At 54.6% G+C, this 24,923-nt stretch overlaps 1 protein-coding gene across 1 annotated transcript in view; it reads left to right on the top strand.

The window, feature by feature from the left end:
- The window catches only part of atp8b5b (ATPase phospholipid transporting 8B5b), a 502,620-nt gene that overhangs the window by 383,011 nt on the left and 94,686 nt on the right, over positions 1-24,923 (top strand). Inside the window, exon 21 of the mRNA XM_072497094.1 lies at positions 23,543-23,681. Within this exon, the coding sequence (XP_072353195.1) occupies positions 23,543-23,681 (139 nt within the window). The remainder of the gene's footprint in view (positions 1-23,542; positions 23,682-24,923) is intronic.

Below are 24,923 nucleotides of genomic sequence, written 5' to 3'. Positions count from 1 at the left end.
GCGGTATATACCTATCCCTTTCCATCACTACAGTAAACGTAATCGAATTGTGGTCACTATCACCAAAGTGCTCACCTACCTCCAAATCTAACACCTGTCCTGGTTCATTACCCAGTACCAAATCCAAAACGGCCTCGCCTCTCGTTGGCCTATCGACATACTGTGTCCAGAAACCCTCCTGCACACATTGGACAAAAACGGACCCATCTAAAGTACTCGAACTATAGCGTTTCCAGTCAATATTTGGAAAGTTAAAGTCCCCCATAACAACTACCCTGTTGCTTTCGCTCCTATCCAGAATCATCTTTGCAATCCTTTCCTCTACATCTCTGGAACTCTGGAACATGTACCTCGGGAGAGGGCGTCTGGGGGCTTGTTGAGTTTACCGGGGCGATACAAAATCTCGTAATTATAGGTGGAGAGATCGATTCGCAACCGCAAGATTTTATCATTTTTGATCTTACCCCGCTGTGTTATTGAACATGAAGGCTATAGACCGTTGGTCAGTGAGGAGAGTGAATGTCTCATTGGAGGTAATGCTCCAATGCCGCACAGCTTCAACGATAGCTTGGGCCTCCTTTTCGACGGATGAGTGTCGAATTTCAGGGGCATGAAGGGTGCGGGAAAAGAATGCCACGGGTCTGCCTGCCTGGTTTAGAGTGGCGGCAAGGGCGACGTCTGAAGTGTTGCTTTCTACTTAAAAAGGCAGTGACTCATCCACTGCGCGCATCCCGGCCTTGGCGATGTCTGCTCTGATGCGGGCGAAAGCGTGTTGTGCCTCGGCCACAAGAGGGAATTGGGTGGACTGAATGAGTGGGCGGGCCTTGTCCGCACAGTTTGGGACCCACTGGCCATAGTAGGAAAAGATCCCAGGCAGCGTTTGAGGGCCTTGGGGCAGTGGGGGAGGGGCAGCTCCATGAGGGGCGCATGCGGTCGGGGTCGGGCCCGAGAAGTCCGTTTTGGACTCCATAGCCGAGAATGGCTAACCTGGTCGTGCTGAACGCACACTTTTCTTTGTTATAGGTCAGATTGAGAAGAGTGGCAGTGCGGAGGAATTTATCGAGGTTGGCATCGTGGTCTTACTGGTCATGGCCGCAGATGGTGACATTATCTAAGTACGGAAAGGTGGCCCACAAACCGTACTGGTCGACCATTCGGTCCATTTCCCTTTGGAAGACCGAGACCCCGTTTCTGACGCTGAAAGGGACCCTAAGAAAGTGATAGAGCCGACCATCCGCCTTGAAGGCAGTGGACGGACGGTCCGACTTCCGGATGGGGAGCTGGTGGTAGGCGGATTTCAGGTCAGTTGTTGAGAAGACCCGGTACTGACTTCCGGTTGCGGCTATGCAGAGCTAAGTCGCACGCTCGGCAGCTCCCACTTGGAACGGACTTTTGGGCTCTTTTCAGGGCCCCCAACGGCATTTTCTCGACATTTCCCGGTGTGGGAAGAAGACTGCAACATTCCACCGACAGTGTGTGGCTTGGACCAGGAGCAGGGCGACTAAAAAAGTGACGGTGAACCCAAAGAAAGTGCGAGGGAAGAAGTGCAAGATGGTGGCGGGCGCAGACCAGGCAGTGTGGATGCAGTGGGCGCAGGAGCAGCAGGAGGTTATTCAGCGCTGCTTCAGGGAGCTCAAAGCGGACCTGCTGGAGCTGATGAAGGCTTCTATTGATAAACAGCTGAAGACCCAGACGGCCCGGGGGTGGCGTTCCGCAAGGTCCGACAAAAGATCTCCGAGAATGAGGACGAGATCTTGGACTTAGCGGTAAAGGTGGAGGCGCACGAGGCGCTCCACAAGAAATGGCAGGAACGGTTCGAGGAGATGGAGAATCGGTCGAGGCGGAAGAATCCGCGGATCCTGGGCCTCCCGGAGGGGCTGGAGGGGTCGGATGTGGGGGCCTATATGGTCACCATGTTAAACTCGCTGATGGGAGCGGGGTCCTTCCAGGGGCCCCTGGAGCTGGAAGGGGCCCATAGAGTGCTGGCGAGGAGGCCCAAGGCTAACGAGCCGCCGCGGGGGGTGCTTGTGCGGTTTCATCGGTTCGCTGATCGGGGGTGCGTGCTAAGGTGAGCCAAGAAAGAGAGGAGCAGCAGGTGGAAGAACGCGGAGGTTCGAATATACCAGGACTGGAGCGCGGAGGTGGTGAAGAAGAGGGCCGGGTACAACCGGGCGAAGGAGGTGCTCCCCCGCCGACTAGCCATGACCCCTCCTCGGTCAGCCACGCGCCTGCACCCCACACCCGGCTCGTTCCCCACAGCGGCATACCCCCATCTCAACCCCCCCCCCCCCCCACTCGCTCCAGCTCCTCCTTGGCCTTAGCAGCAGCAACTCGATCCTCCCCCCCCCCCCCCCCCCCCCCCCCCCCCGGGCTAGGACCCATCCTAGCTGGTTTACTCCCCCCATTGCACTTCCACAAGTCAGCTGACCCCGGCCACTCCCGCCTCCCCTTCGACTCCTCCCATTGAGTGGCACACCCTCCTCTCCCGCTCCCCCTCGACAGGCTCTCCCCCTCCCCCCTCCGTTCTAAGCACGGGAAACAATCCTCGCTTCCCCGCCCCGGCCCCGCCCCCCTAGTCTTCGGCGCAGGAAAAAAGCCCGCGCTCTCCACCTACCAGGCCCCGCCACCAACCAAAACAGTGCCCAACCCGCCCCATCCACCCTCCCCAACCCGAAAGAGAAAAACACAGAGAAAAAGAAACCCAAAACAATGCAAAGTTCCCCCCCCGGCGAACCAAAAATTGGTATAACATACCCTCCCCAGTCTCCGATCGCCCGTCCCGACCCTCAGCCTGTGTCCAGCTTCTCGGCCTGAACAAAGGCCCACGCCTCCTCCGGAGACTCAAAATAATGGTGCCGGTCCTTGTAGGTAACCCACAGTCGCGCCGGCTGCAACATGCCAAACCTCACCCCCTTCCTGTGCAGCACCGCCTTCGCTCGATTGTACCCGGCCCTCCTCTTCGCCACCTCCGCACTCCAGTCCTGATATATCCGAACCTCCGCGTTCTCCCACCTGCTGGTCCTCTCCTTCTTGGCCCACCTGAGCACACACTCCCCATCGACGAACCGATGGAACCGCACCAGCACCGCCCGCGGAGGCTCCTTAGCCTTGGGCCTCCTCGCCAACACTCTATGGGCCCCTTCCAGCTCCAGGGGCCCCTGGAAGGACCCAGAATCCGCAGATTCTTCCGCCTCGACCGATTCTCCATCTCCACGAACCGCTCCTGCCATTTCTTGTGGAGCGGCTCGTGCGCCTCCACCATTACCGCCAGGCCTAAGATCTCGTCCTCATTGTCAGAGATCTTTTGTCGAGCCTCTCGGATCGCCACCGCCTGGGCTGTCTGTGTCTCCAGCAGCTTATCAATAGAAGCCTTCATCGGCTCTAGCAGGTCCGTTTTAATCTCTCTGAGGCAGTGCTGGATACCCTCCTGTTGCTCCTCCGCCCACTGCCTCCACGCTGCCTGGTCTCCGCCCGCCGCCATTTTGTCCTTCCCTCCCTTCTTCTGTTCCACCACCACCTTTTTTGTCGCCCCGCTCCTAGTTAAAGCCATATACTGACGGGGAGCTTTGATGAACTCCTTCCCACACCGGGAAACGTCAAAAAAGTGCCCTTGGGGCCCCTGAAAAGAGCCCAAAGGCCCAAAATGTGCGACTTAGCTCCGCATAGCCGCAACCGGAAGTCTCGCGAGGGAATCCTTTTGGCAGTGTTCGCTTCACCAATCTGCACCCAAAAGTCTGTGAAAACTCCTGAAAAAGTTCTGAGAGTAAGTTCCAGACGGGAGCTGCCGAATGCGCGACCTATTCCTCCATGGCCGCCACCGGAAGCCTCGTCCCCGCTTCTTCAATGGCCTTGGTAGATCTCTTCACAGTTGTTCCCTCTGCTGATAGAATTCACTTTTATTAGAGGCCCTCAAGTCAGGCTGCAGCTTTAAGCTTGCCCTTCCCCTGCGTGCATGCTGGAAGAGGCTCCTCTCTCCCCTGCAGTTACAGAGAAATATTTTACTGTTTCTGCCGGGTCTGGTAACCAAAAGACATAACATAACAGGGACACTGTCAGGGGAATGTTACAATCTTCTTCCCACACCGGGAAATGTCAAACAAATGCTGTGGGGGCCCTGTAAAAGAGCCCAAAAGTCCATTCCAAGCGGGAGCTACCGAATATGCGACCTAGCTCTGCATAGCCGCACCCAGAAGTCGGCTTTGATACTGTTGAAGACCTGGTGAGCCTCGGCCATCAGTGGGAAAACGGTGGAGTGGATGAGTGGGCGGGCCTTGTCCGCATAGTTAGGGACCCACTGGGCGTAGTATGAGAAGAACCCCAGGCATCTTTTGGGGCAGTGGGGAAGGGGGAGTTCCATGAAGGGGTGCATGCGATCGGGGTCGGGCCCTAGAACTCCGTTCTGAACCACATAACCGAGGATGGCTAATCGGTTCGTGCTGAACACGCACTTCTCCTTGTTGTAGGTTAGGTTGAGGAGTTTGGCGGTGTGGATGTGGTATTATCAGGTATTGCGGTACCTAAGAGGCTGATGACCATTGCTTAAACCTAAGAGTTTACCATTGGCTGTTGATACGTAGCTCCGCCCTGACAGGCGGAGTATAAGAACCGGTGCCGTCCCAGCAGCCTTCACTTTCTGTACCGAAGCTGCTGGGGAACAAGTTCTAGTCGATTAAAGCCTTCAGTTATGAAATCACTTCGTTTTGAGTGTAATTGATTGTGCATCAATTTAATCGACTAGACTTAAGCTGGAAGGATGGATCTCCGAATCAAACCGGAGTGCCTACAACTCAGCCCCCACGGGGAGAACTCGGCTGCAATATCTAAACACTGGCTGGCGTGCTTTAAAGGCTACCTCGAGACGGCCGGAGGCCCCCCTCAGAAGGACAGAAAATGCATTGCCTGCGCTCAATGTTCAGCCTTGGGATCTACACCCTTATCGAGGAGGCGGAGGACTATGATGCCACGATCGAACTGTTAAAAGGACATTATATCCGCCCTGTAAATCAGGTCTACGCACGTCACCTGCTTGCAACTAGATGGCAAAGCCCCAGGGAATCGTTGGAGGATTTCTACCGGGCGCTACTGGTGCTGGGCCGAAACTGTGGCTGCCCGCAAGTTTCGGGGAGCGAGCACACGGAACTTTTAATCAGGGATGCCTTTGTAGCAGGTATGAGCTCCTCAGTGATCCGCCAAAGACTCCTAGAAAAGGACACCCTGGAACTTAGAGAGGCACGGGCCCTGGCAGGGTCCATGGATGTAGCCTCCCAAAACGTGCAGTCCTGTGCGCCCGACCGCGCGGCGGCCCCCTGGGCTGCATGGCACCCCGCAGCGGCAGCCCCACAGGTCTTCCCCCTCACCCCGCAGGCCTGCGCGGCGAGACGGCCCGCTAACGCCGCCGGGCCCCGCTGTTTCTTCTGCCGGCAGGCGAATCATCCCCGCCCACGCTGCCCGGCCCGCACCGCCAACTGCAAAGGATGCGGCAAGAAGGGCCACTTTGTGGGGGTCTGCCAGGCCTTGCCATGGCCGCGGTCTCCAGCGACTCCGGATCGCCGCAGCAACCCCCCCTTCAGGCCCCGACCGGCCATCGCCCACCGCCACCCCCCTATCCTGGGGCCACGTGCGACCCACGGGCGCGGCCATCTTGCCCTTCGGACACCACGCTGGACGGGTGGGCGCTGCCATTTTGTCCATCCCCGCCGCCATCTTGTCCATCCCCGGCCACCATGTGCAACCCATGGGTGACGCCATCTTGGATGGGGCCCCAGGCCCCCAGCACGGCCGACTACACGCTGACCGATCAGAACTCGCAACTGCTTCATCTGGCCTCGGTGACACTGGACTAAAGTCGACCTCGGACACTCACAACAGCAACAACGACGGTCTTCATCAACGGCCACGAGGCGTCTTGCCTGATTGACTCTGGGAGCACGGAAAGCTTTGTTCACCCCGACACGGTAAGGCGCTGTTTACTTGTTACCCACCCTGTAAACCAAATGATCTCCCTGGCCGCCGGGTCACACTCGGTGGAGATAAAGGGGTTCTGCCTAGCGAACATCACTGTCCAAGGCAGGAGATTCAACAATTTCCGCCTTTATGTCCTGCCGCACCTCTTGGGGTTGGACGTCCAATGTAACTTGCAAAGCCTAACCTTTAAATTCAGCGGCCCTATACCCCCCCTTACTGTCTGCGGCCTCGCGACCCTTAAGGTCGATCCGCCTTTCCTGTTTGCGAACCTCACCCCGCATTGCAAACCCGTCGCCACCTGGAGCAGGCGGTACAGTGCCCAGGATCGGACCTTCATCAGGTCAGAGGTCCAAAGGCTGCTGAGGGAAGGGGTCATCGAGGCGAGCAACAGTCCCTGGAGAGCTCAAGTAGTGGTGGTAAAGACCGGGGAGAAACATAGGATGGTCATTGACTACAGTCAAACCATCAACAGGTTTACGCAGCTGGACGCGTACCCTCTCCCCCGTATAGCCGACCTGGTAAACAGGATCGCCTAATACAAGGTCTTCTCCACGGTGGATCTCAAGTCCGCCTACCACCAGCTATCCCTCCGTAATAGTGACCGCAAGTACGCTGCCTTCGAAGCAGATGGGCGGCTCTATCAATTTTTAAGAGTTCCCTTTGGTGTCACTAATGGGGTCTCGGTCTTCCAGCGAGAGATGGACCAAATGGTTGACCAGTACGGCTTACACGCAACGTTCCCGTATCTTGATAATGTCACCATCTGCGGCCATGACCAGCAGGACCACGACACCAACCTCCGCAAATTTCTCCAGACCGCGAAAATCCTTAACTTAACATACAATAAGGATAAATGCGTATTTAGCACCGACCGTCTCGCCATTCTAGGCTACGTAGTGCGAAATGGAGTTATAGGCCCCGACCCTGAGCCCATGCGCCCCCTTATGGAACTCCCCCTCCCTCACTGCCCCAAGGCCCTGAAGCGCTGCCTCGGGTTTTTCAGTTATTACGCACAGTGGGTCCCCAACTACGCAGACAAAGCCCGACCCCTAATCCAGTCCACAACCTTCCCCCTGTCGACGGAGGCCCGCCAGGCATTCAGCCGCATCAAAGCAGACATTGCAAAGGCCACGATGCGCGCCATCGACGAGTTCCTCCCCTTCCAGGTCGAGAGCGATGCGTCCGACGTAGCTCTGGCGGCCACCCTCAACCAAGCGGGCAGGCCCGTGGCCTTCTTCTCCCGTACCCTCCATGCTTCCGAAATTCGCCATTCCTCGGTTGAAAAAGAGGCACAAGCCATAGTTGAAGCTGTGAGACATTGGAGGCATTATCTGGCCGGCAGGAGATTCACTTTCCTCACGGACCAACGGTCGGTTGCTTTCATGTTTGATAATGCAAAGCGGGTTAAGATTAAAAACGACAAGATATTGCGGTGGAGGATAGAACTCTCCACCTTCAACTACGAGATCTTGTAACGTCCGGGGAAGCTAAACGTGCCTCCTGATGCCCTGTCCCGCGGCACTTGCAAGGGGACCGCCTCCGAGCCCTCGCCGAGGACCTCTGCCACCCGGGGGTCACTCGTTTCTTCCACTTCATCAAGACCCACAACCTGCCCTACTCCATCGAAGAGGTCAGGACAGTCACCAGGGACTGCCAAATCTGCGCAGAGTGCAAACCGCACTTCTACCGGCCAGAGAGGGCACACCTGATAAAGGCTTCCCGTCCCTTTGAACGCCTCAGCATGGATTTCAAAGACCCCCTCCCCTCCACCGACCGCAACACGTATTTCCTGAACGTGATTGACGAATACTCCCGGTTCCCATTCGCCATCCCCTGCCCCGACATGACCGCAACCACCGTCATCAAGGCCCTCCAGGGTATATTTACACTGTTCGGTTCCCCCGCGTACACACACGGTGATAGGGAGTCCTCCTTTATGAGCGACGAACTGTGTCAATTCCTGCTCAGCAGGGGCATTGCCTTAAGCAGGATGACCAGTTACAACCCCCGGGCAAACGGACAGGTGGAGAGGGAGAACGGAACGGCCTGGAAGACTGTTCTACTGGCCCTACGGTCCAGGAATCTCCCAGTCTCCCGCTGGCAAGAGGTCCTCCCAGTGGCCCTCCACGCCATCTGGTCGCTGCTCTGTACAACTACCAATGAAACACCTCATGAACGTCTCCTTGTTTTCCCCAGGAAGTCCTCCTCCGGGACCTCGCTCCCAACCTGGCTAGCGACACCCGGACCCATCCTGCTTCGGAAGCACGTTCGGGCGCACAAGTCAGACCCGTTGGTCGAGAGGGTCCACCTGCTGCAGGCTAACCCCCAGAACGCCTATGTGGCATTCCCTGACGGCCGGCAAGATACGGTCTCCCTACGGGACCTGGCGCCCGCCGGAACCCCACGCGCACCCGAACCATTACCCCCCCCCACCACCCCCCCCCCCCCCCCCACCCCCTCACTGGAGGGTCAGGAGTCCCGCCGCTCCTGCCTAGGCCCGCCCGCCCACCGACGCCCCCTACCGACGCACCCTACCGACGCACCCCCCCCTCCCGTCAACCGTTTGCCCCAACAGCGCCACCTAGGGGTGAAGAAGCTGTCAGGGAGGCCGAAACCACGCTCCCGGAGTCGCAACCACTTGGACCCCCACCAGAATCATCACCGAAGTCCAGACGATCCAGAAGGACGACCAGGCCACCCGATCGACTGATTGCTTCGCTGTGACTTTAACCGTGAACGAACACTCGATAGCCCTGTAAGGAGGTATCACGGTACCTCCATATCTGATCATACCATGTTAAAGGCGACTGTTACCACTGGCCACCACCCCCGCCGGACTCTTTTTTAACATGGGTGAATGTGGTATTATCAGGTACTGTGGTACCTAAGAGGCTGATGACCATTGGTTAAACCCAGGAGTTTACCATTGGCTGTTGATACGTAGCTCTGCCCTGACAGGCGGAGTATAAGAACCGGTGCCATCCCAGCAGCCTTCACTTTCTGTACCGAAGCTGCTGGAGGACAAATTCTAGTCGATTAAAGCCTTCAGTTATGAAATCACTTCGTCTTGAGTGATTGATCGTGCATCAGTGGAGAAATTTGGAAAGGTTAGCGTCATGGTCCTGCTGGTCGTGGCCGCAGATGGTGACGTTATCCAGGTACGGGAAGGTGGCCCGCAGTCCGTACTGGTCAACCATTCGGTCCATCTCCCGTTGGAAGACCGAGAGTGACGCCGAAGGGAACCCTAAGGAAGTGGTAAAGGCGGCCGTCCGCTTCAAACACGGTGTGCTGGCGGTCCACCTTGCGAATGGGGAGCTGATGGTAGGCAGATTTCAGGTCCACTGTTGAGAAGACCCGGTACTGTGCAATCTGATTGACCATATCAGATATGTGTGGGAGGGGGTACGCGTCGAGCTGCGTGTACCGATTGATGGTCTGACTGTAGTCAACGACCATCATGTTTTTCTCCCCAGTTTTCACCACTACCACTTGGGCTCTCCAGGGGCTGTTGCTGGCCTCGATGATACGTTCCCGCAGCAGCCGCTGGACCTCGGACCTAATGAAGATCCTGTCCTGGTGGCGACTGGTTTGCAATCTGAGGTGAGGTTCGCAAACAGGGAAGGTGGGTCAAATTTAAGGGTCGTGAGACCGCAGACAGGAAGGGGTGGTAGGGACCCGCCAAATTTCAGAGTTAAGTCTCTGGAGGTTGCACTGGAAGTCCAGGCCGAGTAGCAAGGCAGCGCAGAGGTTGGGGAGGACGTAGAGCTGGAAGCCGCCGAACTCTACGCCCTGGGTGGTGAGGGTGGCGGTGCAATACCCCCGGATCGCCACGGAGTGGGATCCGGAGGGCAGGGAGATTCTCTGGTTGATGGGGTGTACCGTGAGGGAGCAGCGCCTTACCGTATCGGGCTGGATGAAGCTCTCAGTGCTCCCGGAGTCCAGAAGGCAGGATATCTTGTGCCCGGCGACTTTCACTGTCATCGATGCGGTCGCAAGGTTGTGCGGTCTGAACGTGGCTGGTCGGCGGCGGTTGCAGGCGATGAGCCGCCTGATGATGACACGACGCTCCCCCCCCCCCACCAAAGACCTTCCAGTCCCCACATGAGCAGCACCCCCCCCATTCCTCCATGTGCCTCCCAACCCTCTCTTCACCCCCTCTCCCTTCAACACCCTACCCCAACCCCTCCTTCACCAACCCCCCCCCCGAACCACTGTGAACCACGCTTGCGGCTAACAATGCCCTCTCTGTGTCTCCGCAGGAGAAGCTCTCCCACAATCACGGGAGAGGGCCCAAACTGGCAGAGGGGGCTGGACATAAGAATCCTCACGACCTTCGAGGAACGGGTCCTTGAGGTGACGGGGATGGCCGAGGACAGAGATCAGCCAACATTACAGAGGTGAGGATCCACTGGGCCCCACCTGGAGGACCTGGCACACGTGAATTGTTATTGCCATAAATACTGACAATCACTCCCACTGACCACGAGTTCATTCTCCCGCAGGTCCTCCAGTGGATTGCACCGGCCCATCCATGGTGGCTCCATCCCCTGCCTCCCATGAGATCACCTCCGAGAAGAGCTCCGAGAATGCCACAATCAATGCATCACAGCTGTCATCCCCACCTCCACCAGCGCAGAGACACACATCTCGGTGGGCAATGTGAATGGTCAGGCTTCTGGGTCACGTTCCGGTGAGCACCACACAGCCGCTGAGACCAGGTGGATGCAATAACGCCCAGGCGAGAGAGCAGTCAGAGGGCTTCTGGATCCCAGATCCCAGCGATGCCGATCCTTTGGACCAGGCTATCCCGGAGCTGATGGAGGTGTTAGGGAGCGACCGGGACATTCAGAAGGAGATGTCAGTGACACTCCAGAAGCCGATTGGAGGGTACCTTATCCCCCAAGAGGCAACCGGCCATGCTGGGGTGGTCCTCGGAGAAGCCGAGGAGGTCTGACTGCCCCAGAATGTAGCTCTCGTGCACACTCCCTGGGAAGCGTGCACACACGTGCATGATCTGCATGCGGTTGTCGCACATGAGCTGGATTTTCAGGGAGTGGAACCCCTTCATGTTAATGTAGGGCACTCCCAGACGGTGAGCACAAGGCGACATGCGTGCAATCTTATCAGCTCCTGGACCTGGGGCACCCAGTGATGGTGGAGAATCCTGATGCCCAGGCATTTTGTTGGGCTTGGTCCATGTCAAAGTTGATGTGGTTTTTTTGCACATGCAAACAGGACATTCATGGCCTACCGGATGTACCTGTGGGCTGTGACTTGCGAGGGCCAACACAGGTCCCTGCTCAAGTCGGGAAGGATCCCAAGGCACAAAGGTTCAGGGCTGCGGTGACCTTGACAGCAACAGAGAGTGGATGTCCTCCTTCTCCATGTGATGCTAAGTCCACGAGAGCATGGCACAGGTGTTGCACTGTCTCCTTGTTGAGCCAGAACCTCCTGCAGTACGCGCTGTCTGTCATCTGCTTGAACGACCAGCGAAGCTTGTATATCCTGGGCCACCGCTGGTCACTCCCTCTGGTCTCACTCTGGCCTGATGGGCAGCCGGGTCCTCAGGGTGTGGGACAGAATCCGGCACATGGCCCTCTGCCTTGAGCTCTGTAGATGCTGCTGCTGCCGCCGTCTCCTGCGTCTGCCCGTCCGGCCTACCAGCAGCACCACTAGGGTCCAAAATACCGCCCATACCATGCAATATCTGTATGAATTGGGAGAAGGTATTAGACTGACAAACGGCAGTGGCGTCCACCCTGGGACCTTCCATTCCCTCATTGATCTCCCCCCATCCCACCCCTCCCACATGTCCAGAACGTCCTGCCCACGCACTCCTGGCCGCAGCGGGCTCCCCCTCACTGAACCCCAAAAACTGTACCCCTGACCACGCCCACAGGACCACCGGGCGCTGGTCCCCTCCCTGTCGCACTCACCCACTGTCCGGCCGTGGACATGTCCCCGGGGCTGGGGCCCATCCCCTGGGTGTTCGGATCTCGGCTGCTGCTAATAGAACATAGAACATAGAAAAATACAGCACAGAACAGGTCCTTCGGCCCATGATGTTGTGCCGAACCTTTGTCCCAGATTAATCATAGATTATCATAGAATTTACAGTGCAGAAGGAGGCCACACGGCCCATTGAGTCTGCACCGGCTCTTGGAAAGAGCACTCCACCCAAGGTCAACACCTCCACCCTATCCCCATAACCCAGCAACCCCACCCAACACTAAGGGCAATTTTGGACACGAAGGGCAATTTATCATGGCCAATCCACCTAACCTGCACATCTTTGGATTGGATTGGATTGGATTGGATTTGTTTATGTCACGTGTACCGAGGTACAGTGAAAAGTATTTTTCTGCGAGCAGCTCAACAGATCGTTAAATACATGGGAAGAAAAGGGAATAAAAGAAAATGCATAATAGGGCAACACAACATATACAATGTAACTACATAAGCCTGGCATCGGATGAAGCATACAGGGTGTAGTGTTAATGAGGTCAGTCCATAAGAGGGTCATTTAGGAGTCTGGTAACAGTGGGGAAGAAGCTGTTTTTGAGTCTGTTCGTGCGCGTTCTCAGACTTCTGTATCTCCTGCCCCATGGAAGAAGTTGGAAGAGTGAGTAAGCCGGGTGGGAGGGATCTTTGATTATGCTGCCCACTTTCCCCAGGCAGCGGGAGGTGTAAATGGAGTCAATGGATGGGAGGCAGGTTTGTGTGATGGACTGGGTGGTGTTCACGACTCTCTGAAGATTTTTGCGGTCCTGGGCCGAGCAGTTGCCATACCAGGCTGTGATGCAGCCCGATAGGATGCTTTCTGTGGTGCATCTGTAAAGGTTGGTAAGAGTCAATGTGGACATGCCGAATTTCCTTAGTTTCCTGAGGAAGTATAGGCGCTGTTGTGCTTTCTTGGTGGTAGCGTCGACGTGGGTGGACCAGGACAGATTTTTGGAGATGTGCACCCCTAGGAATTTGAAACTGCTAACCATCTCCACCTCGGCCCCATTGATGCTGACAGGGGTGTGTACTTTGCTTCCTGAAGTCAATGACCAGCTCTTTAGTTTTGCTGGCATTGAGGGAGAGATTGGTGTCGCTACACCACTCCACTAGGTTCTCTATCTCCCGCCTATACTCTGACTCGTCGTTATTCGAGATCCGGCCCACTATGGTCGTACCGTCAGCAAACTTGTAGATGGAGTTGGGACCAAGTTTTGCCACGCAGTCGTGTGTGTACAGGGAGTAGAGTAGGGGGCTAAGTACGCAGCCTTGCGGGGCCCCGGTGTTGAGGACTATTGTGGAGGAGGTGTTGTTGTTCATTCTTACTGATTGTGGTCTGTTGGTCAGAAAATCGAGGATCCAGTTGCAGAGTGGGGAGCCAAGTCCTAGGTTTTGGAGCTTTGATATGAGCTTGGCTGGGATTATGGTGTTGAAGGCAGAGCTGTAGTCAATAAATCGGATGTAAGAGTCCTTGTTTTCGAGATGCTCTAGGGATGAGTGTAGAGCCAGGGAAATGGCATCTGATGTGGACTGGTTGCAGCGGTATGCGAATTGCAGTGGATCAAGGCGTTCTGGGAGTATGGAGGTGATGCGCTTCATGATCAACCTCTCAAAGCACTTCATGGCGACTGATGTCAGGGCCACTGGACGGTAGTCATTGAGGCACATTGCCTAGTTCTTCTTTGGTACCGGTATGATGGTGGTCTTCTTGAAGCAGGTGGGCACCTCGGAGTGGAGTAGGGACAGGTTAAAGATGTCCGCGAATACCTCTGCCAGCTGGTCCACGCAGGCTCTGAGTGCACGACCAGGGATCCCGTCCGGGCCCGTCGCCTTCCGAGGGTTCACTTTCAGGAAGGCCAATCTGACTTCGGAAGCGTGATGGTGGGTATGGGTGAATTATGGGCTGCTGGGGCACTCGACAGCGGATTGTTGGCTACCTGCTCGAACCGAGCATAGAATGCATTGAGTTCATCTGGTGCGCTGCTGCCAGAGATACTGTTCGACTTCGCTTTGTAGCCCGTTATGTTGTTTAGTCCTTGCCACAACCGCGAGAGTCTGTCTGTGACTCTGGTGTGGTTTGATATTCTCTCTTGGCATCTCGGATGGCTTTGCGGAGATCGTACCTGGATTTCTTGTATAGGTCAGGATCGTCTGCCTTGAACGCCTCAGATCTGTCCTTCAGTCGGGAGTCAATCTCGCGATTGAGCCATGGTTTCCGGATGGGGAATGTACATACTGCTTTCTTTGGCACGCAGTCGTCCACACATTTGCTGATGAAGTCTGTGACGGTGGTGGCATACTCATTTAAGTTGGTCGCTGAGTTCTTAAATATGGACTAGTCCACTGTCTCTAAGCAGTCACATAAGAGCTCTTCTGTCTCCTCGGACCAGCACTGCACAACCTTCTTAGCTGGATTCTCCCGCTTGAGTTTCTGCTTGTATGCTGGGAGAAGGAGCACCGTCTTATGGTCTGATTTCCCAAAGTGCGGTCGGGGGATGGAACGGTAGGCGCCCTTGATTTCTGAGTAGCATTTGTCAAGAGTGTTGTCACCCCTTATTGGACAGGAGATGTGCTGGTGGAATTTTGGCAGTACACTCTTGAGGTTGGCCTTGTTGAAGTCTCCGGCCACGATGAACAAGGCCTCCGGGTGTTCTGTTTCGTAGTTGTTTATAACTGTGTATAGTTCGTCCAGCGCCTTCCTCACTTCTGCCTGGGGTGGGATGTGGACCGCTGTGATAATGGCTGAAGTGAACTCACATGGAAGATAATATGGGCAGCACTTCACGGTCAGGTATTCCAGGTCAGGGGAGCAGTAGGTCACCAAGGTCGCCACATCCAAGCACCAGGAGGAGTTGATGAGGAGGCACACCCCTCTACCCTTCGTTTTGCCTGATGATGCCGTGTGGTCCGCCCGGTGAATTGAGAAGCCTTCAGATTGTATGGCACAGTCCGATGAGGCAGGCGTGAGCCATGTCTCTGTGAAACAGAGCACACAGCAGTCTCTTACTTCACTCTGAGAGGCAAGTCTGGCGTTAAGTTCATCCACTGTGGGAAGACTGTGGGAGGAAACCGGAGCACCCGGAGGAAACACACGCACACACAGGGAGGATGTGCAGACTCCGCACAGACAGTGACCCAAGCCGGAATCAAACCTGCGACCCTGCAGCTGTGAAGCAATTGTGCTATCCACAATGCTACCGTGCTGTCCTTAAGAACAAATTAATCTACACTATATCATTCTACCGTAATCCATGTACCTATCCAATAGCTGCTTGAAGTCCCTAATGTTTCCGACTCAACTACTTCCACAGGCAGTGCATTCCATGCCCCCACTACTCTCTGAGTAAAGAACCTACCTCTGACATCCCCCCTATATCTTCCACCATTCACCTTAAATTTATGTCCCCTTGTAATGGTTTGTTCCACCCGGAGAAAAAGTCTCTGTCTACTCTATCTATTCCCCTGATCATCTTATAAACCTCTATCAAGTCGCCCCTCATCCTTCTCCGTTCTAATGAGAACCTTTCCTTGTAAGACCTACTCTCCATTCCAGGCAACATCCTGGTAAATCTCCTTTGCACCTTTTCCAAAGCTTCCACATCCTTCCTAAATTGAGGTGACCAGAACTCCTGGCTCGCTTCTCGCTCTTTGAAGAAATGTAGGAAATGAAATGAAAGGAGCACCTTACTCCCTCCTCAACTAACTCCCTCAGCCCACCAAACTCTCACTATAGCACTCAAATGCACCAAATTCAGCACTCCCTCAGCCCACCAAACTCTCACTATAGCACTCAAATGCACCAAATTCAGCACTCAGTGCAAACAAAGTCTGCACTGTCGGTAGATCACTTTAATACTGTGAATCTAGCCTCTGAAAACTGGCCTAATCCAATTAACTAATTAACAAGCTCCAGCTGCAAGTACCTACAAGTAGAACCTTTGTTTAAAGCTGATTGAAAATTCACCTTCTTCTAAACCAAACAGCAACTTTTAAGTTTATTAATTAAATAAAAGAAAGACTAGACTTTAGATAAAAATGAACCCTTATACTCCCTCAGTCACCAAACTCTCACTATAGCACTCAAATGCACCAAATTGAGCACTCAGTGCAAACCTTCCGACAGGTCCCTCATAACCCCTTACCAGATGTGGTATTACCTCCCGCAGTGTTCAGGCATAGTGTCCAGGCATCACAATACGATTGGGATGTGTGAGGCGCTCACTTTTTAAAAAATATATATTTATTAAAGTTTTTAACACAATTTTTCTCCCTTACAAACAATAACCCCCCCCCCCCCCCCCCGTAAAAAAAAAAAGAAACGAGAAATTGCGCGGAGCAAGATATATACACGTCAAAATAGTATATTTACATAGCTTTGTACACTGGCTCTCTCCCGTACGTGCCAGTTTCCCCGACTCTTCATGTTATCTCTTGCTCATCCACCCCCCCAGGCAGCTCCCCCTCCCCCCCCTCCCCGGACGTCCCCTCCCCCAGGTTGCTGCTGCTGCTGACCGACCCTCCTCTAACGCTCCACGAGATAGTCTAGGAACGGTTGCCACCGCCTGTAGAACCCCTGCGCAGACCCTCTCAAGGCGAACTTAATCCTCTCCAACTTAATGAACCCAGCCATATCGTTTATCCAGGCCTCCACGCTGGGGGGCTTCGCCTCCTTCCACATTAGCAAGATCCTTCGCCGGGCAACTAGGGACGCAAAGGCCAGAATGCCGGCCTCTTTCGCCTCCTGCACTCCTGGTTCGTCCACTACTCCGAATATTGCTAGCCCCCAGCTTGGCTTGACCCGGACTTTCACCACCTGAGATATTGCTCCCGCCACTCCTCTCCAGAACCCCTCCAGTGCCGGGCATGACCAAAACATATGGACATGGTTCGCCGGGCTCCCTGAGCACCTTCCACATCTCTGCTCAACCTCGCCCCCGTCAGGCGAGCTCTGTGAACCACCTTAAATTGTATCAGGCTGAGCCTGGCACACGAGGAGGAGGAATTAACCCTACCTAGGGCATCCGCCCACAGATATTCCTCGATCTCCTCCCCCAGCTCCTCCTCCCATTTACCCTTCAACTCTTCTACCAGCGCTTCCCCCTCTTCTTTCATCTCCTGGTGTATTTCCGACACCTTGCCCTCCCTGACCCATGCGCCCGAGATCACCCTGTCTTGAATTTCTTGTGCCGGGAGCAACGGGAATTCCCTCACCTGTCGCCTTACAAAAGCCCTCATCTGCATATATCTAAAGGCATTTCCCAGGGGTAACTCAAACTTCTCCTCCAGTGCCCCTAGACTCGCAAACGTTCCGTCAATGAACAGGTCCCCCATTCTTCTGATCCCCGCACGGTGCCAGCTCTGGAAACCCCTGTCCATCTTCCCCGGGACAAACCGATGGTTACCCCTGATCGGGGACCGCACCGATGCTCCCATTGCACCCCTGTGCCGTCTCCACTGGCCCCAGATCCTTAGCGTTGCCGCCACCACCGGGCTCGTGGTATACTTTGTCAGCGAGAGCGGCAGCGGTGCCGTCACCAACGCCCCCAGACTCGTTCCTTTGCAGGACGCCATCTCCATCCTCTTCCATGCTTCCCCCTCTCCCTCCATAACCCACTTGCGGATCATCGACACATTTGCTGCCCAGTAGTAGCTCCCCAGGTTTGGCAGCGCCAACCCTCCTCGGTCCCTACTGCGTTCCAGGAACAGTCTCCTTACCCTCGGGGTCTTATTCGCCCACACAAACCCCATAATACTCCTGCCTACTCTCTTAAAAAAGGCCTTCGTGATCACGATGGGAAGGCACTGAAACACAAACAAAAATCTCGGAAGGACCACCATTTTGACCGATTGCACTCTACCCGCCAGCGAGAGCGGTAGCATGTCCCATCTTTTAAAATCCTCCTCCATTTGCTCCACCAACCTCGTCAGATTCAGTTTATGTAGGGCCCTCCAACTCCTGGCTATCTGGATCCCCAGATACCGAAAGCTCCCCTCCGCCCTCCTCAGCGGTAGGTCCCCTATCCCTCTTTCTTGGTCCCCCGCCTGTAATACAAAGAGCTCACTCTTCCCTACATTGAGCTTATAGCCCGAAAACTCCCCAAACTCCCTTAGAGTCTGCATGACCTCCACTATCCCCTCCATTGGATCCTCCACGTACAGCAACAGGTCATCCGCATATAGCGACACCCGATGCTCTTCTCCCCCTCGGACCACCCCCTTCCATTTATTAGACTCCCTCAATGACATGGCCAATGGTTCGATCGCCAATGCGAACAACAGGGGGCACCCCTGCCTCGTCCCTCGGTACAGCCGAAAGTACTCCGACCTCCGCCGGTTCGTCACTACACTCGCCACCGGGGCTCTGTAAAGGAGCTTAACCCAACTGATAAACCCTCCCCCGAACCCAAACCTACGTAGCACCTCCCAGAGGTACTCCCACTCTACTCGGTCAAAGGCCTTCTCCGCGTCCATAGCTGCCACTATCTCCGCTTCTCCCTCCACCAATGGCATCATTATCACGTTTAAGAGCCGCCGCACATTGGTGTTTAGCTGCCTACCCTTTACAAATCCTGTCTGGTCCTCGTGAATCACCCCCGGGACACAGTCCTCGATCCTTGTGGCCAGCACTTTTGCCAGCAACTTTGCATCCACATTGAGGAGCGAGATCGGCCTGTATGATCCACAGGGCAGTGGGTCCTTGTCCCGCTTTAGGATCAAAGAAATTGTCGCTTCCGACATTGTCGGAGGTAGGGCCCCCTCCTCTCTTGCCTCATTAAAGGTCCTCACTAGTAGCAGGGCCAACAGGTCTACGTACTTCCTGTAGAACTCCACCGGGAACCTGTCCGGCCCCAGGGCCTTCCCCGCCTGCATGCTCCCCAAACCCTTGCTCAGCTCCTCCAACCCGATTGGTGCCCCCAGACCAGCCACTTTTTGCTCCTCCACCATCGGGAATCTCAGCTGGTCTAGGAATCGTCTCATACCCTCTTCCCTCGCTGGGGGCTGGGATCTGTACAGCTCTTCATAGAAGGCCTTAAATACCTCGTTTATTTTCGTCGCACTCCGAACCGTGGCTTCCCTTCCATCTTTGACTCCCCCTATTTCCCTAGCTGCCATCCTTTTACGGAGCTGGTGTGCCAGCATCCGACTAGCCTTTTCCCCATACTCATAGGTCGCCCCCTGCGCTTTCCTCCACTGTGTCTCCGCCTTCCCTGTGGTGGATCTCTGCATTGTCCCACTTACTGCTCCGCTCCTTCTTGGCCCATTTCAGGACCCACTCTCTGTCCGTGAGCCGGTGGAACCTCACCACCATCGCTCTTGGCGGCTCATTTGCCCGGGGCCTCCTCGCCAGCACCCGGTGTGCCCCGTCCAACTCCAGCGGCCTCGAAAGGGCCTCCTTGCCCATCATCGCCCCGAGCATCGTGCTCACGTATGCCCCGGCATCGGCCCCCTCCGCTCCTTCAGGGAGACCCAGGATCCGCAGATTCTTTCTCCTCGACCTGTTCTCCAGGTCTTCGAGTCTTCCCGCCCACCTCCTGTGTAGCGCCTCATTCTGCTCCACTCTCGCCACCAGGCCCGAGATTTCGTCCTCGTTCTGACCAACTCTTTTTTGTACCTCCTGGATCTGAACCTCGTGGGCCTTCTGGGTGATCCCTCGTCCTTCGATTGCCGAAAGCATAGGCGCCAGCATTTCCTTACGAATCTCCTCGCGATGCTCCTCGAAGCAGTGCCTAATAAACTCCTGCAGCTCCACTTTGTCACTGCCGCCGCCATTCTATCTTTCTTCCCCGGTCCTTCCCGCTGCTTCAGCTCCTGCAGTTCACCTTTGTCTCTGGCCGCCGCCATTCTATCTTTCTTCCCCGATCCTTCCCGCTGCTCCAGCTCCTGCAGCTCACCTTTGTCTCTGGCCGCCGCCATTTTGTCTTTTTTCCCCGGTTATTCCCATTGCTTCAATGCCACTTTTGTGGCCGTTGCGGTTCGAGTCCATTTCATACAGGTTGGAGGGGGACCTCCCTCTTACCTTCCCCACGGGTCAGTTTCAGAAAAAATTCCGTTGGGGCTCTTCTAGCGAGCCCGAAAGTCCGTGGTAGCGGGAGCTGCCGAATCATGCGGCTCAGCTCCGCATTGCCGCACCCGGAAGTCGTGAGGCGCTCACTTAAGACGATAACCAATTCAGCAATAGCCTTCAGACACACGGGGGTTATGGGTGGTGGGTGGGACAGACGGACAGGGACATGGGTTCCCCCAGAACGGGTACACACAATGCAGAGGTTGGCATGGCAGAGTTGTGCATGGTTGCCTCCCTCTCTCCCGCCCCAGCGGATGCCCCCAGCTCCGACCCTCCCGCTCCTGTGTCGGCCCTCCTAGCCGAGCGTGCCCCTTCCCCCCACCTCCCTTCGAGCACAGAGGCGGCAAGTTCAGTGCTCCCGGGCTTATTGCCTGTGAGTGAAGATGGCTACTCACCTGCTCGGCTCCCCGCAGAAACCTCTGCGCCAGGTTCACGTTTTTAAAAAGCAGTACTAATCGGCGCCAGCATGACCACTTGCTGAGGAAGCCGCTCAATCACGGGAGGCCATTGGATATGGCGTGGCTCCCTTTAATTGTATGAAAATAGTGCTTAAGTAGTGATTATTCGCTTCTCGCAATGTTACAGCGGGATCCTGATTTCACCGACAGGAGCGGGCTGGTTGCATTGCAAATGTTTTGGCGCCCGGCGCGGAGACCCGGTGTAACAGTTACATGGGAAAGCTGGATAAAGAGGGTTATGGGCCAAATGCGGGCAATTGGGACTAGCTTACTGGTAAAAACTGGGCGGCATGGACTAGTTGGGCCGAAGGGCTTGTTTTCATGCTTTAAACCTCTGTGACTCTATGACCAGATCTGTCTAAAGCATTGTGTACAGTATTGGTAACTTTATTTGAGGAAGGATGTAATGCGTAGGAATCAGTTCAGAGAAGGTTTACCAGATTAATGCCTGCAATGGGCGGGTTGACTTGTGAGGAAAGTTTGGACAGGCTAGGCTTGTATCTGCTGGAGTTTAGAAGAGTAGGAGGCAATGTGATCGAAGCATATACGATCCTGAAGGGTCTTGGCAGGAGAGGATATTTCCTCTTTTGGGAGACTCTAGAATTAGGGGGTTACTGTTTAAAAATAATGAGTTGCCCATTTAAAACAGAGATTAGGCAAAATTCTTTCATTCAGAGGGTTTGTGAGTCTTTGAAACTCTCTTTCTGAAAAGGTTGTGGAGGCAGTCTTTGAATATTTTTAAGGCAGAGGTGGATATATTCTTGGTAAGCAAGAAATGATAGATTATTGGGTGTAAGCGGGAATTTACAGTGCAGAAGGAGACCATTCAGCCCATTGAGTCTGCACCGGCCCTTAGAAAGAGCACCCTACTTAAGGCCATGCCTCCCCTATCCTCATAACCCAGTAACCCACCCAACCTTTTGGACACTAAGGGGAAATCTTGCATGGCCAATCCACCTAACCTGCACATCTTTGGACTTTGGGAGGAAACTGGAGCACCCGGAGGAAACCTACGCAGACAGGGGGAGAAAGTGAAAACTCCATACAGTCACCCGAGGCTGGTCCCTGGAGCTGTGAGTTAGCAGTACTAACCACTGCGCCACCGTACCACCTGATTTGTGGTTACTATCAGAACAACCATAATCTTATTAAATGGCAGAACACGCTTGAGGAGCTGAATGGCCTACTGCTACTCCAAGTTTGGATGTTCAACTGATGATTTATGTACATATACATTCACGTCCCTCTGCTCCTGCACTGACAGGATGTTGATTCATAGTTGTTTTTCAAACTGAAAATCTGGAGGAAGTTTATAATGGAGTTCCCTTTGGATCAGTGTTAGGGTCTGTTCTTCCAAATATATATATTACTAAGCTTGTCCTAAGTGTACAGGGTACAATTTCAAAATACGCAGATGACACAAAACTTGAAGTGTTGTGAATTGTGAGGATGATGATGTAGAACTTCAGAGGACATAGATTGGTTGATGGAATAGATTATATTGAATGGCAGAGCAGGCTCTGTGGGCTGAAGGACCTACTCCTATGTTCCTAAATCCAATTGGAAATTCAGGAGAATCATCTGTACCTAAAACATGGGGCGAGATTCTCCACTCCCGCACCGGTTGGGAGAATCGCCTGGGCCTCCAAAATTTCCCGGTCCGATGCCCTCCCGCGATTCTCCCAAGCGGCGGGAACGGCCCCGTCGAGTTCCGCGGGCCGCAAGCCGGAGAATCGCCGGACACACCCAAAATGGCGATTCTCCAGCACCCCCGCTATTCTCAGGCCCGGATGGGCCGAGGGGCCAGGCCAAAACGGCGGGTTCCCCCCGGCGTCGTCCACACCTGGTCGCTGCCGTCGGGAACAGCGCGGGAACGCTGGGGGGGTGGGGGGGGGGGGCGGCCTGCGGGGGGGGGGGGGGGGGGAGGAGGGATCCTGCACCGGGGGGTACCTCAAATGTGGCAGGGCCCGCGATCGGTGCCCACCGATTGTCGGGCCGTCCTCTCTGAAGGAGGACCTTCTTCCTTCCGCGGCCCCACAAGATCCGTCCGCCATCTTCTTGCGGGGCGGACTCAGAGAGGACGGCAACTACGCATGCGCGGGTGACGTCAGTTATGCGGCGCCAGCTGCGTCATCTATGCGGCGCCGCCTTTACGTGGCGACAAGGCCTGGCGCGTGTAGATGACGCTTCCCCGATCCTAGCCCATTGTCGGGGCCTGAATCGACGGGATCGGGGCCGTTTCGCGCCGTCGTGAACCTCAACGGCGTTCACGATGGCGTGGGCACTTCGGCGCGGGAGTGGAGAATCCTGCCCCATGGTGAGAATTTGAAACTTGCTACTACAGAGAGTTTATTTTTCTATTTATTCATGGGATGTGGACACAGCTGGCTTGGCATTTGATCGTCCATCCCTAGAACTTGAAATGAATGGCTTACTAGACCATTTCAGAGGACAGTTAAGAGTCAACCACATTGCTGTGGGTCTGGAGTCACATGTAAGCCAGACCAAGTAAGGATGGCGGATTTCCTTCCCTATCAGACATTAGTAACCAGATGGGTTTCCTAATGACAATCGCAAATGGTTTCATGGTCATAATTAGATGTTTCATTCCAGGTTTCTGTTGAATTCAAATTTCACCATCTGGGATCCCAGGTTCCTAGAGCATTACCCTGGGTTCCTGGATTACTAGCCCAGTGACAATACCACCACGTTCCTGCCTCCCTCCCCTTAATGAGTAGTTGAAGCTAATGGTATGGATGCATTTAAGGGAAAGCTAGATATGAGGGAGATGGGGTTTGAGGATTATGATGGTGAATTCAGATGTGGAAAGGAGACTTAAATGGAACATAAACACCACCATCGACTGTTCGGGACAAACTAGTTGGTTCATTGGCCTGTTTCTGTGCTATGTATGTAAATTTAACATATTAAGTGAGAACTTTATTTATATTTTAGATTTTAGTATAATATCAAATGACTATCCTTTTCAACACACAAAGTGCAAGTTAATATCATTTTCCTTCAAGTAATTCAATTAACACTCTTATATACATAGAAAAGCCTCAGCAACAATGAAAGAGCGGGACCAAGCCGAAGATGAAGTAATCAGCATCAAGCAGCCAAAGAAACAGTTTTTCCTACCTGAAGAACATGTTAATGGGGAGTATGGGCTTGTGATCAATGGAGATACGCTGGTAAGAAACCTTTGCATATCACCTTTTAAGTGAGGTAATTATCATAGATTATCATAGAATTTACAGTGCAGAAGGAGGCCATTCGGCCCATCGAGTCTGCACCGGCTCTTGGAAAGAGCACCCCACCCAAGGTCAACACCTCCACCCTATCCCCATAACCCAGTAACCCCACCCAACACTAAGGGCAATTGTGGACACTAAGGGCAATTTATCATGGCCAATCCACCTAACCTGCACATCTTTGGACTGTGGGAGGAAACCGGAGCACCCGGAGGAAACCCACGCACACACGGGGAGGATGTGCAGACTCCGCACAGACAGTGACCCAAGCTGGAATCGAACCTGGGACCCTGGAGCTGTGAAGCAATTGTGCTATCCACAAGGCTACCGTGCTGCCCTAATTGTTCCTTTTGTTCATTGAAGAATAGGATTTGAATGTGATTATTGAGAAACTTGGCAGAATTCCCATGCTGTTGCTTATGTTAACCCAGAGAATATAATGAGGTTGAAAATCTGTCATTCATCTGGGGGAAATATGCCAATAGGTGCTACTGCCAGCTTTTTGCCCACACCAGGGATTGAGCCAGAGGGTGTCCTGCCCTTATGAGGTGAGGTGCAGGTGGCTCGACAACCCCCAAACAGGCAAGTTGGGGCATTGGGAGAGTCCGGGGATCGTGTTCGGAATCGAGAGATTGGGACACAATTTAAAAATGGTGCCCCAAATTCTGTCTGCACTGATGAACAGATCTCCTCAGTCCAGGAAGTGAAGGTAAGGCACGAGTCCCTAAAGAATAACACAGTCCCGTTCGATGACGGGGTTGTTTTGAGTGCTACAAGAGTCGGGAAACACCCTGCTAAACCCGCACACAATAGGACTTTTTATTTCATTAAATCGCACCTCATGGGCGTCATTCTCCGACCCCCCAGAGGGTCGGAGAATGCCCGTTGGCCGCCGTGAATCCCGCCCCCGCCCCCGCCGAAGTCTCCGAAGGGAGAAAAGTCGGCGGGGCGTTAATGGCGCCGCTGCCGCGGAGAATGTCACGGGTCTGCGCAAGGCAGCCGATTTTCGGCCTGCCGATATTCTCCCTTCCGGATGGGCCGAAGTCCCGTCGACGTGATGACCGTTCACGTCGACGTGAATCAAACCTCCTTTTCATCGGCGTGACCCGGTGCTCCAGGCTCACGCCGACCAGCGTGGAGGTGAGTGACGGCCTGGGGGGTTGGCTCTGGGCAGGAAATGGC

The sequence above is a fragment of the Scyliorhinus torazame genome, chromosome 3 (assembly GCF_047496885.1).
Source record: "Scyliorhinus torazame isolate Kashiwa2021f chromosome 3, sScyTor2.1, whole genome shotgun sequence".
NCBI classification, from domain to species: domain Eukaryota; kingdom Metazoa; phylum Chordata; class Chondrichthyes; order Carcharhiniformes; family Scyliorhinidae; genus Scyliorhinus; species Scyliorhinus torazame.
The sequence above is the reverse complement of the archived record's forward strand: the minus strand, read 5'-3'. Positions and strand labels throughout refer to the sequence as shown.